The following is a 19,841-nucleotide window of genomic DNA, read 5'->3' on the forward strand; positions in this document are numbered from 1 at the left end:
AAGTCAAATAACATTCCCAAGAATCAATCATCAATGGAGTTCCCCACATCTCCTGCATATGGAAAAAAATACTGTGAACGTTGTCAAATATAATTGATGGCAGGCTAATAAACTGCCTGATCCATTAAGTATGGTGAAGGAAAAGGCAGCTTCATCTACTTAAGTGACAACTTCATCTCTTTTTCTGTTTAACTTTCTATTAAATTCTCAAGGGCTTCAGTGTTGTCAATGCAAATGGGACGTTAATTGTCCGATTATTTCTCATTAGAGTTGTTCATTTTTTTGACTGGCTCAAAGACCTCCAGCTGTTTACACATTTATGTTGATCACCTGCGGGTTTAAAGTCTCCGTGAACCGGAAATTACCATCGTTTTTTACTTCCGTATTCTGACACATTTCCGAGTGAAAAGGAATCTCAAATGAGAATATTATTGGACTTGGCTTGCGTTTTTCACTGCGAATTGATTGGATGTAAAAAAACAGCGGTTGCCTTGATTTTGAAACTGGCAGCAGACTGACAGTTGAAGGGGAGGAGTTAAGGGATGCCCTGGCCAAGCTGTCTAATTTACGTCATTTGAGATGGATAGTCATTTCAGAGGGAAGTGCATTTTCAGATTTAACTGAAGATTATGAGGGTACAATAATTTTAAAAAGAATATGACCCACATTGATAAGCTATTTACTGTGAACGCACCAATATTTCATGAAAAAATAAGAATTGTCATTTTTAATTTCACTGGGACTTTAAAGACCATAGGCCCTAGTGTGGTTTGAAAATCGTGGAAGACTGAAAGTGCTTTTTATACTTGTCTTATGTTATCAGTCCCTTTGGAAAAGACGCTATAAAATAGTAGGTTAATAAGCACATTGTTCAAACAAAGCAATTATCCCTTGCTCTGACAAGCACATTATTTTGAGTAGCTGCTGTTTAGCATCACCTCGGTGTCACACCACAGTGCTCGAAGCATCACCCGTGTACCCTTCTATCTTTCAGCCAACTCAAGCGCAACTAAAAAGTATGTTAGCTATTTTGAGAGCACACTTTTACAAAACAGGACACAGATAAAACATTGGAGATCAAATGTTACTCTTTGGTGAATGCTCACAGGTAAACAACTGCCAAAGAAGTCTTTCAACAAGGTTAGAAATTTAATCACAAAAATGCTTACCTTCACGTCTGACACCTTCATTCGTGTGCCCTCCTTTCCCACAAATATATCATCCACGTCAACAAGCAGATGCCTCTCCAAGGACAAGCACAGTCTCTTTCCTGTCAAATAGGCAATGGCGTCCACAAAAATCAACTTGTGTAGCCAAAATGACAGGTTGTTGCCGAACAGCACCCTCTGAATACCGTCGTGAAGGCCTAGGTCTTGTATAACAGTGGCATGGAGAGCCCGGTGAGGGCCAAGGTGGGCCAGCGCTTCCGAGGACTTTGTGACTGCAAGAAGCACTGGCTCATAGGTGCTGTGGTTGGATTGAAAAACTGTCCAGTCGTTACCAGGAAGCGGTCCCTGCTCCACTTCATTAGGCTTGGTGATGTAAAGCAATGGAGCTGCAGGGTTGATGTGATAGTCCTGTAGACCCAGGTTAGAGTGCAGAAAAAGTGGAAAGCCTTTCAGCTGTGCACTGAGCAAGGAGTTCTCATTGGCTTTGAAGAAGCCGATGATGCCTACGCCAAACTCAGTGGAATACTTGTCCAGCAGGTCACGGTTCCAGGCGTCCAAGTTGACATATTTGAGAATGTTTTCATAAATGACTAAGGCGTATCGCCCAACGTCACGCTCCATCAACGTAGGCATGTCGCCCTTGCTGGGCGCAATCTCGGTGTGGTAACGAAAGTGACTGGACTCTAGAATGGCCACAATCTCTTGGCCAAGCTGAGAGTAGATGCTCTCTACAAACACCAGCACCACAGGCTCGGTTTTCGAGTTATCCACTGTTTTAACAGTCCTTTGTCGGCTTGTAAACGGAGGTAGAAAAAGAGGAGCCCGTTGTCCTCCCACCGCATCCGCGACCACCCCACCACAGTCACTGAAGGGCATTGGGGGCGCCTCTTTTATTTTAGGACTGTTGCTCACATAGTAGGCCAGGAACGCCATAGAGAGCAGGCAGAAGATGATGAGCGCCATGATGAGGCGGTGGAGCTCGAGTTGCCTGACGCCCCGCACTAACTTCCACAGCCCCATGGCCACGGAGCGAAAGCGGGTCTGGGGAAATTAGGGGGGCAGAGGGGAGGGTGACAGCCTGTGTGTTGCAGCGTTCGCAGGCCGAAGGACGACAGAGAGGTAAACAGAAGGAAAAAGGAAAAGGGTTGAGCAGCAGACAGTGGCACAAACTTTGGGTCAAGAGTAGCCATTTATGCTATGTCACCATGGCCCCCATAGCCCATGACTCGTGTCTCCGCCTCGATTGCTGCCTTTTGCTACAATGCACGTGCTGCTCCGTAGCGCAAGGATTCCAATGAGGTCCCTCAGCTATTCCACCCCCTCCACAGGTTCTCCGTGCTCGGCTGGCGTCTCGGGCCGGGGTTAAGAGGATTGGGTTTCTTGATCACTCTCGACACTCCTCCACTAACACTTTCCAAAGGATCAGCTGTTTGGTCGCTTACTTTTGTTTGCACAGTGTTCATATGAGCCCTTATCTCCAGACACAGAGGGCTCTTCGGGAAACGTTTGAGAGCTTTGAGGCTTGCGTGCTCCACTTTGCCCCGTTGGCCTCAGTAGTTGATGCTCTGGTGTTTACCGCTGGGGTGAGAGGGTGAACGGTGCCCCCTGCAGAGGCCCAGCTTGGACGATACGTTCACCATGACGCAGGATGTGTCACAGTCTGAAAGAGAGCGAAGAGATGCATTTAGTCAAAACATCTGTTTTTTAAACGCTAAGCAACAAGTTAAAGTTTAACAATGAATTTCTAGTATTTACGTATTAAACCGGATGAAGAATACATTCGCAAAAAAGAGTTAAGGACCGATAAGGACAAAAAAAGTTCAATGTGTAAATGAAAGAACGTGCAGGTGAGAAACTCATGCTGTGAGATTCTTGAAAGCTGTTACAAGCCGCCATGAGATTTGATGTTAGCATGACTGCTAATGCATATCACCACATTTCAAACGCGGAGGAGTTGTTTTTTTCTGACTCCTAAAATAGTTCTTACCCTCAGTGCGTCCTTGTCCTTTGGTAAGATAGCATTACAGTTATGGTATGAAAATCATTGACCTTTACATACAGGTGACCAAAGCAGTCTCATCAGGGCCATTTGAATTATAACTATGCTTTATGGAAAGCCTTGGACCCATATAAACCCAAACCTAGGTTGTCATTGGAAGGTACATTACTGTTAATAAACTTAAGAATATATTGAGTATTCTACAAACGCAACAGTTGAAAGAGTTTCAAGGCACCTACGAAGAAAATCATCAGATCCCCGGCATATTTCATTCTCCTCTCACTCTTTTCCCACCAAGAGAGGCTTTGTCAGCTTACAGCCGGCTATCAGTCTATGACATGATCAATGCCAGCCATGCTGTAACTATAAATCAGAGCTAGCACTTAAAGGATCGTTTTTCGCACAGATGAACAAGCATAGCCTGTGCTTCGGTCAAAGGCACCTTGTCTTGGACAGACGATAAGCTAGAGAGAACAGGAGAAAAGAGAAAAAGGGAAGTGTAGGGAATAAAGATACTAAGAGACAAGGTGAGGAAAAGAGAAGCAGGCTAATAATAAATGCTGAGAATCCTACTGTTCTGAATCACCTATCTGAGGTGACTCTGAATAACAGATAGAAAATGAGAATTGTGGCAAGGTGGGAACCAGCGTAGACCTGGTATATAATATTGCATGTCTTTGTTTAGTGACTATACAATATTTATACACTCACATATTATTTCTCACTTCTGTTTAGTGTAAAAATGCCATGGTTTCTTATCTTGACAAAATCAATAGTTTTATTATTAAAACATTGCAATTCTGTAAAAATAAATGTACACTCTACACCTACAGTAAACCAAACATGTTCTGAAACCGAAACCTAAGCTATTCTTAGCCTGGGAGCACACTATCCTTGCTGACCACTTCTACATCACATGAGCCATATCGCAAAAACAAGTGTACACAGATAGCAGGTTCCCATCACAACAAAGGCATAAAAAATAAAGTCAGGTCAGTGTATCCAATTCGACATTATTTTGTCTGTACTGCATCCTAACAGGTAACAGAGCGAGAGAGATAGAGCGAGAACGACAGCCCTGAATCACTGAGTGAAATGGTTTCACATGGCATATACTGCTGGATAAAGCCGGGACGAAATTACTACAGAGCGTTTCTCATCTCTGGAAAATAGCTTTCACATTGGAGACAGAGAATGCTATTCAGAGCTGAACTGGACCAGGAAATGATCGGGATGGCCATGCATATCTCATGTTCATTACGTGCCTCTCTTCAGTAAACAAACACGTTTGAGGAATAACGGTACATATGAGCATAGGAGGAAATGAAATGGGGAGAAAACAAAAAGAATGGAATATACAAATGGAATGTGGCAAGAGCAAAAAAGCAAAAACAAACAGAAAAGTCAATTTTATTACAATAAATAAACGTACCAAAAATGTCTGATTAATATGACGAGAAATCCGGAAAGTCCGGTGATAACAATTTACACAAAGTATAAATATACAAATATGTATATGACCTTTACATATCAACGTATAACGTTGTGGATCTGGCGTTTACACTAAAAGCTATTTGCAGTGACTGGAAGTCATTCTTTCCCCAGAGGAAGGACCACTAGCGACCAACACTAAAGTGATTTTGTAACCTTCAGCGATTTAATCGATTTAAAGAGTGAACACACCTCAAGAGCAATCGGGCCTTAATCAGCTGCCTGACAAAGGCCGTTTTCAAGAAACTGCCTCTATATTATTTTTCCGCTTGTCTTCCAACCCACTTGAACCTGAGGTCACACAAGTACAAAACATCCCCTTCTGAAGAGTGAGAGGCGAGGAAATGAAGAGAAGCAGGAAATTTATTAGAACCGTTCTGTAATTAGACGCAAAATTGAAAGTCTTGCCTGAACATCCTGTTACAGCAAGCGTTCCCTGGAACTACAGAAGAGTGCTAATGGGGCAGACAGCGGGCAGAAAGAGAAAGTGAGTAAATGTGCGTGAAAGAAAGATGACGTATTAGACGGAAGCGTGAACAGATGTACATGGATGTTATGTTCCAGAGGTGCAACGTTGCACACTTTGACAATGAAATACACACTAACTCACCAGTACTTCTCTCTCCTATGCTGTTTGAATAATAAGTTAAAGCAAAACTTTGTAATTTTTCGACCTTAAAATAATGATTTAAATGATAAAATAAAATTATTTCAGTGGTAAAACAACTCTTAACTGGACAGCCTCATTGCAGCTAAAGCTACACTCTTAAGTTCTGTGTTTTGCCCCGCCCATCCCATGTCTGTGGAAGAGTGTGACATGGTTTCCAAATAACGTTTCAGGATTCGCCGGTTCTATCAGCTAAGTATACAAATTGACGTGTATTGGGCTTCCCACGGGGAAGCTTATACAGCGACATTATTTACGACACTAGTAACAGACAATTGCGCTTATCAACCACATCGGGCAGCCATGAGCAAAAGTTCTATGGTGTTGCTTTAAGCAATGTACCAAACGTAGTACTGTTTGTAAAAATAAGAACATGCTATGTTGTGGTTGCAAAAGGGTTGGATACCAACCAAGAAGGAGCTTGTTCCTGTGGTGCTCCACAAATTACCCCGCAAGTGCCTCACTGATCCACGGTCAATATGACCTTTGACCACTAACCCATTCTAGCTGAGCATGTGGGACGTGTGGTCTCTCAGATTTCCCCCACTCCAGTTTCGTTCTGCTCTAACTTAATTATGTAAGAACAACTCAATCTGCCTTTATCCTGCATCTTGACTGCTAACAGAAATCAAATCCTAACTCAATCAAACCTGGAGCTCTAAAGTAAATGTGTCTCCTGCACCACCACTATTTTTTTTACATAAATCTTGTATTCCCTAAGATGGTAGACATGAAGATGATGTTGGTGCAGGCCAAAATGTGATGCTTTTGGTTAGGGGTTGGTTTAAAAAGTGATAACAGTAAGACTTGTCTTGCAAGCACACCAAATAACTCAACAGTAAGTAACCGTGCAGTGCAGCAAGCAACCAGCAGGGGGCTTCCACGCACAAACCACAAGACTTAAGGTTTTTGGACAAAGTGGAAGAGGGGTTGTCATAAGGCCCCAAGGTCATGCCGTGTTTGATGGGCAGTGGGCATCATGGGTGTCTTGCCTGCACAAACACACACAGACAGCCTCGCACCTGTAAGAAAAGCAGACTGCTTCGATCAATACAAAGTAAAAAAATACTTGAAACTGCTACTGCGTGTTGAGAAATCTAATGAGCCTGTGGCCTAACTGCTCAATTCAATTTTCAAGTGAAAAAATACTGAGTGCCTCCACAATAACAAAACGCTTCAATAGTAAGAAAATCTTTAGATGGATTCAGTCCTGTGGGGCAATTAACATGCAAATTATTTATAGAATTTACAAGCACTGAGGGAAAAATAAACAGTGGAAAAAAAGCATCAGCCTTTCCTAATCAAAGGAAATGTTTTACAAACAGCCAGAGAATGTTGCTTAATCTGAGCCACGATTCAAAACCCTTCCAAGGGGGCCAAGGGGTGACAACATGTATGCTCGCTCTGAACCGCTATAGAATGGGACAAAGAGAGAAAGGGGAACACGCAAATAGCCTCAGCCCAAGCTACCCCTGGGGTCAAGCCCTCCCAACCCTAACCTCACAATGCTGACTATCAAATTCCACAGCCCGCTTCCCCCTTCCTCTGATTATACACCATGAATAACAGACCAAATAGACTCACTTCAGTGGATAAAAAACTGGCAGAACAAAAAAGAAAGAAAGGACACCCCGAACCCTTTATTTGTCTTCTCCACTTTGTCATGGATCTCTGCTGAGATGGTAGAAACAGAATAAAAGTCACTTCAAAATCTTATTGCGAGCTGAACATTGTCGATCGAGTCTACTAATTTCTTTTTCCGATGGTGCAAGATAAAAGCATGTTGCTGCTTTTCATCCCATTCAGACTTCAATTGGGCATGTGAAGTGAGGCTAAACTCCTTCCTTCAAATGTTTATTTTAGATGTCCGTTTCTCAGAATGCTGTGTGAGAATAAGGGCGGAGGAGCTGATAAAGTGTGGCTTTTGTTTGAGTTTTGAGAACGTCTCTCTCTCTCAAAATATCGCAAAAACAGAACATATTATGAGTGACTCAAAAGGAATTAGGCAAACTAAGCTGATTCAGTGATGTGAGCTGTATGCTGAAGAGCTCTGGCAGGCTTCACACTCACTGGCCGCACATCTCCTGATAATGCTTTCAGCACAGTTAATAGTTGGATTACAGGACAGCAATTAGAATAACGGACTTAAGTGGAGAGGACAATGAGACTTCATAACCAAGACAACTAGGACCAGCTTAAATCTGCTGTAAAGCCATCTGTATATCTGGACCGTAGTTTTAAAAGAGTGTCTGTTTTTGGATTAGATGTTATGGTGGGAAAGACAGAGACAGCTAAGGAAACAACACATTGTGAGGTCATCAGCACACCTGCTTTCTCCCTATGTCTGTCCAAATGTGTGTTCCCACTCACACCAGAAAAACTCAATCATCCACACTTATTAATGCTCTTCGGTAATTTAACATCAAATGATTTGGCAGAGACCAAATCTTGTTACGAAATGGCAACAGGGTGGAATGGCTGGAGGGGAGCAGATAAAACATTTCATTATCGAGCGAGAGAGAAAAAAAAAAAAAATGGGAAAAAAGCAGAATTCCCACACTGAAAAATATTGCGAGCTAATCTCTCTCATTAACGCAGAATAAATATTTAAAGATTAAAGATGGCACCTCATTACCGAGCCCCATTTGTCACGAGAGAGAGAGCTGTACCAAGCAGTCAGTCAGACACGCCTCTCCTTCATCCTCTCGTAGGTGGCAGCTGTGATCTGCCCACTGGCATCGGGAAGGCCGTGTCAAAATATTTACATTGTCGGTGAGAATGTCATGCCGATCATCCCCACTATGCAGAAGTGTGTGTGATCGCTTCAACATCTGTGATTGTGTGTGTGTGTGAGAAAGAGAACGTGCAGCCAGAGGTGCCACATGCGAACCGTGCTGTAACTGGCCCAGTAATTGAGAGAAAATACTTCAGTTAGCCAAGATTGTGGTCTGGAGATATTCAGAGGGGTGGGGTTAGAGGAGTGAATAGAGTAGGAAAAGCAGCAGATATGAGGATCAAAAGGTTACAGTAAAGCTAAAATTATTTTCATAATCGGCAGATTGAAAAATCGGAATATCCAAAAATATACACAAAAATGCATTTTATTTCATGTATTCAATAAAAGACAATATCTGCTATTAAAAGAAATATAATTACTAGGGGTGTGTTGAGACACTTATCACAAGAGACGAGACACGAGACTGGGTTCACGGGAATGAGACGGGAACTTTTAAAGAAATCCTAAATGATGAAATGTGTAGGATTTCCTCTATTTCTTGGTCTCCCTAAAAAATGTATAGCATGGTTACAGTATGTTCAAAACTCAGCAGCTAGAGTTCTCACCAACACCAGGCGTTCTGCTCACATTACTCCTGTACTGTATGATCTTCACTGGCTACCTGTGGCATCACGTATTCACAAAGATATTACTCCTAACATTCAAGGCATTAAATGTTCTTGCGCCTCCATATCTGTCTGATCTACTCTGCTCCTACTCTCCTGCACGGACACTCAGATCATCTGAGCTTGGCCTTTTGTCCTTGTTTTTGGCTGTTCACTGTAGGTGGTAGGTCATTTATTGTTAATGCTCCTAAATTATGGAATTCGCTACCCCTTACACGTCGTAATATATCATCCTTGCCTACCTTCAACATCGGCTAAAAACGTATCTTTTCAATATGTATTTTGGATAATGTGACTTATGTTTTTGTATTGTGTAAGTGGTTGTGCAAATGTATTGTATAGCACAATGTTAAGCGACCCTGAGCTATGGAAAAGCGCCATTTAAATAAAATTCTCCTTTCTTCTTCTTAGTATTTTTTTTATTCACCTTAACACAAATGACAAAAAACGTAGGCCATACAAATCAACTTTATGAAACAAATTAAACCTCTATTTTAATTAATTATATTATGGAGTAATGAACAATAAATACTGCAAAATGTTTTGTCACAAACTAAAAAGAAAAATGTATGCTTTGTTTCCTTAACAGGCACAGCTTTTAGTTAAGAGCTGTGGTTATTTTCTCTATATGCTTTTGCATAGTGCTCGTGCTAGCAGAGGTGGCGATCACATAACACTGTCAATAATCCTTCCTCCACTGACTGAACCCTGAACACATCATGTTTTATGCTAACATTGCACATATGTAAGAGACAGATAATCCTTTTTGTCGCAATGTAGAGTACAGCACTCCATCATGCCAATAGTGTAAGGAAATTGTGTTCTCACGAGATCTCCTCAAACCCCTAATATTTACTGGCTGTATATTGCGCTATTGAGTTTTTTTATGGTAAAAATATTTCCCCTCACTTTTTTTAAGTAACAACACACTTAACTATAGAGAAAATGATGAAAACCACAAACTATACCAAGTAAAAACTGTCGCAAATAGCGGTACATTCTATAACAGTTTACATTACAATGAGAAATGTCAATAAGCTAGAATACACATATCTAATAACTAATAAAATGTGTTGAATATTATTTTACTACTTTAATAATAGAAATGTCATTTGTATTATGCATAGACAGTTTCAAAGCAACAACATAAACAAACCTTATTACGCATGCATGCATGCATACTTCTTATACACATTCGCAGATAATAAAGTGCCTGTAGATTATTTCTGATAACAAGCAAAAGAAAGAAGAAGAACCATTTCTTGACCAAACTTGCCTCTCAAATATTTTGAATTTAGACTACGATACCTAGCTCAACCACTAGAAGTCAATGTCCCATTCGGTTTCTTTAAATGCGACAAAAATTAAATATATTAATATAATATTAACTTATATTAAATAAAGTATAAATAGTTATATTATGAGACACTAGCCAGACCGATAAACACAGAACGGAAGTTAACTGCTGTCAAGGCATCCGTCTGATGAAACGGTCTATAAGTAAAGGAGAGCTAACAAAGATGAGACTTGCTATATGGAACAAACAATAAACTTGTTAACAAATAAAAACCAGCCAAAGTAAGTTGCTAAGTGTAATAGTAAATTACTAGGGTTGTAACGATACTTCGTAGTACGATATTTCGCGATGAAAAAATCAATAGAGATGGGGATAATTTACGATATGATGTTTACTGATATTTGTTGAGCGGTAAACACGCTACCTACTCTGTGCCAGCAAATCATGTGTGCTTATCTCACATATGCGGTAGAGAGAAATCTCTGGGGAAAAAAAGGAAGCACAAGACACAATCTGTGTCTCCACGTGGTTTACAAAGCGTCTTATTTTAAAATACTCATAAAAACGTTTGTGGTTCCCTTTATAATATAATGTATCCGCTAACATGAGCTGTTGCATAACGTGATATGCAACAAAGTAAGCCAAAAGAAACCGAGTGCTGTACCGATTAGAGAAGTGATGAAGTGAGTCGTACTGTACATTGAAAGATTGAATGACAAGCCAAAAATCTAACAAAGTATGTGATTTGCATGATTGAAGAAATGTAATACAGTTTATGTAACATATCTTTTCAAAGAGACATGAGCCAATAGTCTTAGGCGTTTCATTGGTTTGATGTACTCTATGAATACGCCCTTCACTTAAAGAATGAGTCAATTGAGTCAAAATGAGACTGAATGAATGGCGTTCATGGTCTAATATTCTCTGTGTTGCAACAATACATATCCAAAAGTTACAGAACTTTTCTGAATAATGAAGGTAATGACCTGATTTAATTTAACTCTAAGGTAAAATAAATTATATCAAAACATTTAAATCTTTGTATGGGACATTTAATTAAACCAATTACAGATAATAAGACTTACTAAATAAAATAATAGTTCAGTCTCACATTCCGTTTCCACTACTATTTACATCTCTTCCGAGATCCTGTGTTTTTCAAAGGGGACACCGAAGTCCCTGTTACCTCGTGAATGTGCCGTTCCCAGCCTGCAGAACCACACACGACTGTTTAGAGAATAAACCTCCGGCACACTACACAGCTTAGTGCGGTGCAGCCACCCGTGTTTGCATTTGTGGGATTGGGGACACGTGCATGCTTCCAAAGGCGAAAAGCAAGAATCCAACCACCTGTCAGGCTTAGCCCAATAGCTGGATGACCCTGCGCCACCCTGATTTCAATGGACCTAAGAAAAGTTCCTGTGTGGTTTGTAAAGAGACGTTCATGCTGAAAACCATTTAATCACTGGACTAATGGTTTCTTCTCATTTGCTGTATTTAACTGTTAAAAGCGATCTTATAGATATCCGATAACGTTGAATTCTGTTTAGCTTTGTCACGCTGCCGAAAGCCTCTGTCAATCATGCCTCCTTCAATCGCAGACTCCCACCTAAAATAAACAACTTCAGGTCGCCTGTCATCAGAAATCGCTGCGAACGCCTCTTAAAAGGTCTGATTCTGACACTGCAAGGTACGTAACGCAACACGGTGTGCGATAGAGAGAGGCAGAGAGTAATAGGCCGAGCTGTGCATCATCATTAGAAAGTGAGTATGGCGTAGGTTGCTAGAGAGAGTGTGAGAGAGAGAGTCCTGTTTGCACAGTTTAGCTCTGCCTTGGCTGTCTCTCATAAAGGAACACTGAGTTCTAAGTGTGCTGGCCAAAGCCATAATCAAAACGTAAGAATGGCAAGGTCAAGTGTTTGAACACCATGAGGCAGGCATGACTGAATAGCCCTTTACAAATTAACATGACCAAGGGACAAGCAATCTTCTCTTCCTAATACATTTAGAGGCTTTCTGTTCGGTGCATTATGTCAAGAGCACAATGAGTTATTGTCTGGAATCGTTTTTATCTAAAAGCAACATTGCAGTGTGCCACGAGAAGGCAGCTGACCTTGAGAAAAAGGTTTCTTTTACAATTTAGTCTGTCAATATTCAAGCCTTAAAATGAAAGCAGAAAAACTTGATTTTGTATTATCGTCCTGATCTGTTGGAAAAAGCCTATTTCTTTCCCCTTAAAACACAAAAACATGCACAAATTGAAAGGAAAGACCCTGACATGTGACCTGTAAGCACAGGTCCAGTGGCTGATCTAGGACAGTGAGACGGAGTGTGACCACACCAAGACGCTTTCTCTCTCCTGACAAGCTAGAGGTCATAGTGGTCACATGAACACATACACTCAGGAGACCAGGTCTCATTTATAAGGTGCCACGCCACAGAGAAGACTGTATAGAGACGATGGTCCTCAGAGCTCTGAAATTTTCAGAGACCTCAGTTTAAACCAATCAGAATTCTGTATGTGACCCTGGACAACAAAACCTTAATTAGCACGGAAACATTTTTAGCATTCGCCAAAAATATAGGATATGGGTAAAATAACAGATTGTTCTTTTATGCCAAAAATCATTAGGATATTAAGTAAAGATCATGATCCATGAAGGTATTTAATAAATGTCCTACCGTAAATGTATACAAACTTTATTTTTGTGTGTGGATGGCCTGCTACAGTGTCTAAGATTAACAACTTCAAAGGCGATTTTTCTCAATATTTAGCTTTTTTTGCATCCTCCGATTCCAGCTTTTAAAACAGTTGTTGTTCCACCAGATATTGTCCTATCCTAACAAACCATATATAAAATATACGCTTAATTATTCGGCTTTCAGATGATGCAAAAAAAAGCTGAAAAATTTACCCTCAAGACTGCATTTGTCGTCCAGGGTTACATATTAGTGTGTTTAAGCAGGATTGGTCAAGGGTCCAGGGTGGAAAAAATAAAGCAAAACAGCAGTGCACAACAGTGATTTTCTAATGTGCCGTAAAACACTTATATAACAAAGCCAACCAAAATAAAGACAATAGAGTTCTATAAACTACAAATGAATAAAGCTCATGATCAAAATGCTGTAGAAATATATCATGCACACATTGACTCTTTTACATTTCTGAATAACAACCATTCTTTTTAATACCATCCCCATCTCCTTCTGATATACATGAATTATTGCCAGATTGTAAGGCCACAGCTCATAAGCTGCGTGGAACCCTTGCGTCGAGGCTTTAGAGTGTGCAAAGCACACAGGTTCACATACTGAGCTCACGGCCGACAGTGACATATGTATCATATGCTCCCACGTTGACAGATCATCCTTCATATGAGAACCTGCCCATAACTCTGATAATAATTCAAATTGTCCATCCATCAGAGCGCCTCGCCTCATGAGTTTCGTAACGTGAGCAAATTTTAATGCAATATTGCTAGGCAACACTCTTGCCAAATATAAAGTTGGTGAAAAACAATGAGCTTCATTGGGGGAATTAGACACAATCTATTGCCTAAAACTAGCTAATGCACATTGTTGCTCAAAGCAATGCTTGCTGGCAGCAACATAATTGCTGTTGTTGGCATGTACCATTAACTCTCATATTAGTGTTTAACTCGCTGTCTGGTCTAATATGCTAGGAGAGCTTGTTTACATCTCATTAACCAAATCGACTTAGTCGCTTGCTTACAATTAAAGCAGCAAGCTTGTTTTAAACGTCTTTCTAAATGGCACGAAATCTGGCGACTTCACAGTCGCATAGTCCTGACAACTTATATTTCAACTGTAGAACTTCTTTTAAAAACTTGAGGCAAGTGCCTTTTAACCAAGCACATCTCTGAGCAGACTAGATCAGCCATCTTTAAAAGGCACAAGAGTGGGAAGCTTTTTCTTCACATCTCTGTATTTTCTGATGTCTGGCAGGGGGTGGAAAACCGATGGCACCGTGTCCCCTTAGCAATGCCCGTCCTTCTGGAGAAGGAGATGGCAGGGTCACTGAGGAGCTCTGATCAAAGACAGGCCCAGGAGGTGTGCTTCAGAAGGGAACGCACGCTTACCTACAATCATCATGGTGTCACTGAGCTGAAATCTAGCGGGTGGTCTTACTGGTTCCTGACATATAAAGTAACTGCTCTCCGACTTATGTTACAAAACCACTCAGTGAACACAGTCACAAAAACTAGAGCCGTAAGGAAAGAGCTGACAGATAACATTTTTGGTTTCCCAAAGATATACTCATACAGTTTGGGGGATTTACGATCATATTTACTTTGTTGTATTTCCATGCTGTGGATACAACAAGCAACTGAAGTGACAGATCAAATAATTCTCTGTATGGATAAGCAAATTAAACTTTACAAAATGTAATAGCCTTGAGTAATGACTGCAACTATACACGACTAACAATAGTTAATATGGTTACACTTTCCTTGAAGTATGCATGCATGTATAATGTTTTCTCTACTTTTCTCGAGTTATAAAAGGGTCAAATGCATTATAAATCTTCATAATTTGTGTTGTAATGCATTACATGTAGTTGTAAAAAATTATGACCAATTTAAAAAAAATTGTTTAACAATGAATTGCTAAGTGTTGTAATGAATTAACTGTAATAACACTTTTTTTATGACACAAAGACATTACACTGCATCAAAAGGTGCATTACAATGCTTTGAAACAACTTTTATAATGCATTATACATACATGCTTCAAAAGAAAGTGTTACAGTTAATATCAATGCGTTGTAGTTCTGCTGCTTTTATCCTCTCAGAGAGGGTTCTGTTTAATCGGATTTAAAAGACACAAAAAAAACAAGAGCTTCCCACACTTGACAGGAGCCAGGGTACTAATATTCTTTTCTGCCTTGGTAGTAAATATAGAAGAATACAGATATATATGGTATATTGTGAGGTTTTCTAGAAAAAAAGACTATTAATCACAGTAAACTGTAATAAAATTATAGTTAAGTATACAGTTTATCAATTTACTACACTGAATACTACTGAATGTTATTGTATACTATAGTTATTATAAGTACTTCATGATATTACAATTTATTGCAGTTCACTGTTGTAAATACTATAGTATACTACAGTATTCATGTAGGCTACCACAAAATCTGCATATTCTGGGGAAGATGTTCAAAATATATTGTTTCTGTAATCCACAACACTGCATAATACTTACAAATGACATCAATGGGTGTGACTAAAGTACCATTACTTATATAATATTATATTAAAGGTATATACTGTAAACTGTATAACTCCATTTATAAATAAATAATCAAAAATAACAAAGTTTTATTATATTGGCTTCTGCAGGTCATTAATATTACTTGAAATGCAAAATGAAAAACACGATTGATCTGTTTTATATCATCTCATATTATATTACATTACCGTGTGTTTAGTGGATAGAGAGAGGAGGAGATGTTAAAAACCGTAAATTCCAAGCAAGATGTCACAGTGACCAATCATGGCCCGCTCCTGTCACCGGTGTCATGTGACATGATATTAAGGGCTTTCTAATTGGTCACACTGTGCACAGACTTCTGAAGAGGCAAAATGACAACTGACAATGGATCTGCTCTCGCTGTCAAGTTACACATCCACAAACCGCCCACATCCTGTAGCTAAGGTGCTTCAGTTATGCAGTCGATTCTGAAACCCACAGCTCCCTTTGGCTTCAATAAGATGGCATGCTGTCTCACAGCTGGCCAATCAGTGCCAAAAGCTGCCGCTCTGAACCGAGGATTCAGTGTGTTTGTGTGTAGGCGTGAGAAAAAGCAGCGGGGTGTATGTGTGTGTATCTGAAAGCGAGAGAGCGACCCTACTTTCTTTCTCTCTTCTGCATTGTCTTTTCCTGGCTAGGGTTTTTAGAGCACACCCATCCTCCCCCAACAAGAACGCCTCCCCGCTCCAATTAAAATTTCTTTGGCACAATTTCTCTGCGGTTATCTTTTCATTTTGTATCTGTCTGTGGAAGACGCTTGCCAGTATTCTCCATTCACTCAGTGATCAATCCTACCGTCAACACAAAAGTCCTGCAGGACCCCGCAAGCACAAACTCGCCTTTTACTCCCACACACACACACACAGCAGACAAATAGAGGCATACAGAATTTTACAATCAAGGGAATGTGCGTGCAAGGCACCTCTGAATAATGACTCTTCCTCCGTACAGGAGGTCTGTATTAAGAATAAACTCCTAAAATGGTAACGGGCCATTATACGAACGTCTTGAGATCAAACTATGAATGAAGGTTACATATCTTTCTTGTGACAGGAATGAACATCTAGGTGAGGTAGGCGTCCCTGGAGTTGTTGTGAGTTAGCGAGGCGCTAGCTTAATTGGCGCAGAGCAGGAAGGACCACAGGAGGGGAGGAGAGAAGACGGAGGGGGGCGTAAAGGTTCAGGGGCCACAACTCTCATCCTGGCAGCACTGATAGCACCACAGGGACCTTCACCCACACACTGACACAGAGAAGCATGCTTTGTCACTGGGCCGTTTTGCAAAAAGTAGTACAATAAGGCATTCATACTTTCTCTTAAACACTCAGAATAAGGAAGCCTCAACACCGCAGAATAGCAAACATTCACGTACACAATCATGACTGCACTCAAGTGCACATTGTACACCCACACACAAGCAAAGAGTCAATACAGCCATATAAACACAAATATATACAGTCACATGTTGCTGGAAGTGATTTCCATGAATATCTATTGCAATATAGATGTGTCAGTATCACAAGGTTCTTTTAAATACACCCCTGAGTATACAAAGATACAGGGTAAAAGCAAAAAATACTTTGTATATGTTTGACGTAGACAACTTGGTTTTTTACAATTTCACTTTAATTTCACTGTGATTATTACTGATAGCAGCTGTTAAAGGATCAAATTGTCTCATTTTGCAATTACAAACACTTCTGCCATCAAATAACTATTTTCGTAATTGGCAAAGCTGAGTGTTAATTTGGCTAAAGCAGCCTTTATATCGAGGCACTAATGAGAGCGGGTAAGCAACAATAACTGCTCTTATTTATAACTAAAATGCCTCTGAATGTTTTGTGAATTCACAAAGTGATTTTTTTACTTTTTGATAATGTGCAACGCAGAAATTGGGATAACAGCACATTAAAGCTCGTTTGCTAAATATATTTTCAACTAGACAGAAAAACAAAGGTCTAATTTCATGCAAAATAAATGAATAATGAAACATCAAAACAAAAAGTGGAAACGTAATCTGGAGTAAATATACCGATTTCTGTCAATTAAAAGTTTTTATTTAAAAAATTAAATCAGCATTACATTACACTACACATATAAATCTCTGACCTATAAATCTACCTTCTATATCTACATCTCTAACCTTTATTCTGATACAATACAACTCGCCTCACTCCCTCTGAACTTCATCTATAGCTCAAGCCTAAACTTAAATCAAATCTGCACTGGGGGAGAGAAAAAAATGACAGCTCTCCAATTGGGTAAAAGAGTCATCGATCACGTCGGCCTGTGTTATTACTGTGACAGAGCTGTGCTCAGCGATTCTGCGCATAGTCTTTTTGGGCAGAGTTCAGAAGGGGACTGAGAGTATATCGAGCGGCCATCACACAATACACCTGATTCTATAGAGCAATGCTCTCTGCCAGTACACCAATCAATGCCATTCAGCTTCAATCTATTCCTTTATACTTAATTCAATAGACGCTTCATTGGCATTACTTTGAGGATAAAGTACATGCTCTCCTCGCCAACAGCATAAAACACGCCTTCTCATTCTCTCACAGACATGATTATATTTATTCTTGTTTTCATCATCACACCTGTGCCAAATCAGCCTCTTTATTTGAGATACAGGGTCAACACCCACAGGTTATCACGGCTATGCTACAACTTTCAAAATCATTCTCTGAACAGATACTGTATGGAGCAAAGAAAATCCAAAACCAGAAAGGCAGACGCTGACAAAGGTCAACAATCCCAAACACAGATGCAATCTCAATAGAGCAAATGAAAATCAAACCAAGATAGTCGTGTCACAGCAGTCTTACACGGGCTTCAGACCGGCTCCCTGCTCTGATTTTGTTTGTGTCTGTCTTACTGTTCTAAAGTTTGGGTTCATTTGACAAAAATGGATTAAACCCTTTTGATATGACGGCGCATATCTGTTTGTTTGAAGTAAGTTGATGTAGAGAAAACGTAACTGTGGCAACATATTTCTAACATAACAAAACTAAAGCTAAAGATTGAAAAGTTGTAATGGATGAATTGGACCTGAATAATGAAGACAAATCAGAGGTAGACAAACTCCAATGACAAAGCATTTAGGGTGGGACCTTAAGGAAGCTGGTTGATAAAATACTAAGAGCACAGACAAGCGGTAACTGTGAAGGTAAATTTGTGTTATTCCATAGTTTTTATGAATTTCAGATTAAAAAAATCCAGAATACGTGACATTAAACTTTTGAATGGTAGTATATATACGTATAGTAGGCGAAGGTTAATGGAAACCAGCAAATCAGTGGATAAAGAAATGTGTGAAAGAAATAGAAGACATCAAAGATCCGGGAAGCTATGTGGCTTCACAGCATTCACTTGAGGTAGCCGTATAAAAATTCCTCGTTGGCTCTTGGGTCAATTGCATTGAAAGTACTCGAGGTGCACTGAAACTCAATACACAATTCAAACCCACACATACTAAGTAGATTTAGAGAAATGTCAGAAAAAGTATTCACCCTGTCTGAATTCAATATCCCAGGTCGGTAGATGAAATGTGACTTTTCAAGCTTCCGTTTTATAGATCTAAAAATATTCGGAATGAACAGTCACTTTGAGGTTAGTCAAGCTGAACCACTGAATTGAGATTAAAAACTTGAGTGACTTTAGTACAGTTAACTAGCCACTCAAAAGTGAGAGGAGAAGATAGTTTTGCTATGTATGGTGCAAATGAACAATGATGATAAATCTGATAAAAATGATTGCTTGCGTGATTGATGATGCACAAGGTTCACGCTGTTATCCCTGCGTCAGATTTGTATAGAAAGGGGGAAATGAGTCTTTGGTTTCAGAGACGATGAGGAATCAACGATACAAAGTGTAATTTTCAAGAGAGAATAAAAAGTGGATAAAATAAGGTGCTTCCAAAACACACTGTTAATAAAAACAAAGATCATTTTGTGTACCCGGAAAAGTTAAGGATTATTTCACAAGAAAGACAAGAACAAATTACTGTATCACTTACGCCTTTCTGCTGCCGCGAATGATCTTGGTGGATAGATGAATTGGTCACTCTATCGGTTGATTTGTCCTGGGTGGAAGTGTGTGGCTCTCAGCATGTGTTCAGATACCTGTAATGAGGACACAGAGGACACATGAGATGACGGTTTGATAGATGACTCCTTCGGCTCTTGCGTCACGGTGCAGTCGATGTTTGATCTCATTCGTGCAGTGTTTCCATGTCAAACCGTCTGCTCTTCTAGCCTATGACCTGAACACCACTGAAGCACTTTGTGCGTATTTGTGTGCTGATGTTCATCTATTGACAAACCACATCGAGATAAGAACCCACCCCTTGACCAATTACAGACCGACTATTTCTGCCACACATTATACATTGTGTACATTGATCCTGTATTTTGAGAGATATGCAGGAAAACCATTTAAAAGGTGGAAGCAAAATCCCAGACACTTACATATGAGGTGAAAGTCTGCTAGTCCGCACACAGTACCCAAGAAGAAACATACACTCAAAATGAGATCTCC

At 40.0% G+C, this 19,841-nt stretch overlaps 1 protein-coding gene across 1 annotated transcript in view; it reads right to left on the bottom strand.

Annotated features, from left to right (window-relative positions):
• ndst2a (N-deacetylase/N-sulfotransferase (heparan glucosaminyl) 2a) overlaps positions 1–19,841 on the bottom strand; it is an 88,431-nt gene that overhangs the window by 11,025 nt on the left and 57,565 nt on the right. Inside the window, exons 3-4 of the mRNA XM_056761309.1 lie at positions 19,321–19,426; positions 1,170–2,829 (exon numbers count right to left, since the gene is read on the bottom strand). Coding sequence (XP_056617287.1) covers positions 1,170–2,189 — 1,020 coding nt within the window. The 5' untranslated portion in view covers positions 2,190–2,829; positions 19,321–19,426. The remainder of the gene's footprint in view (positions 1–1,169; positions 2,830–19,320; positions 19,427–19,841) is intronic.

Source organism: Triplophysa dalaica, chromosome 11 (assembly GCF_015846415.1).
Source record: "Triplophysa dalaica isolate WHDGS20190420 chromosome 11, ASM1584641v1, whole genome shotgun sequence".
NCBI lineage: Eukaryota > Metazoa > Chordata > Actinopteri > Cypriniformes > Nemacheilidae > Triplophysa > Triplophysa dalaica.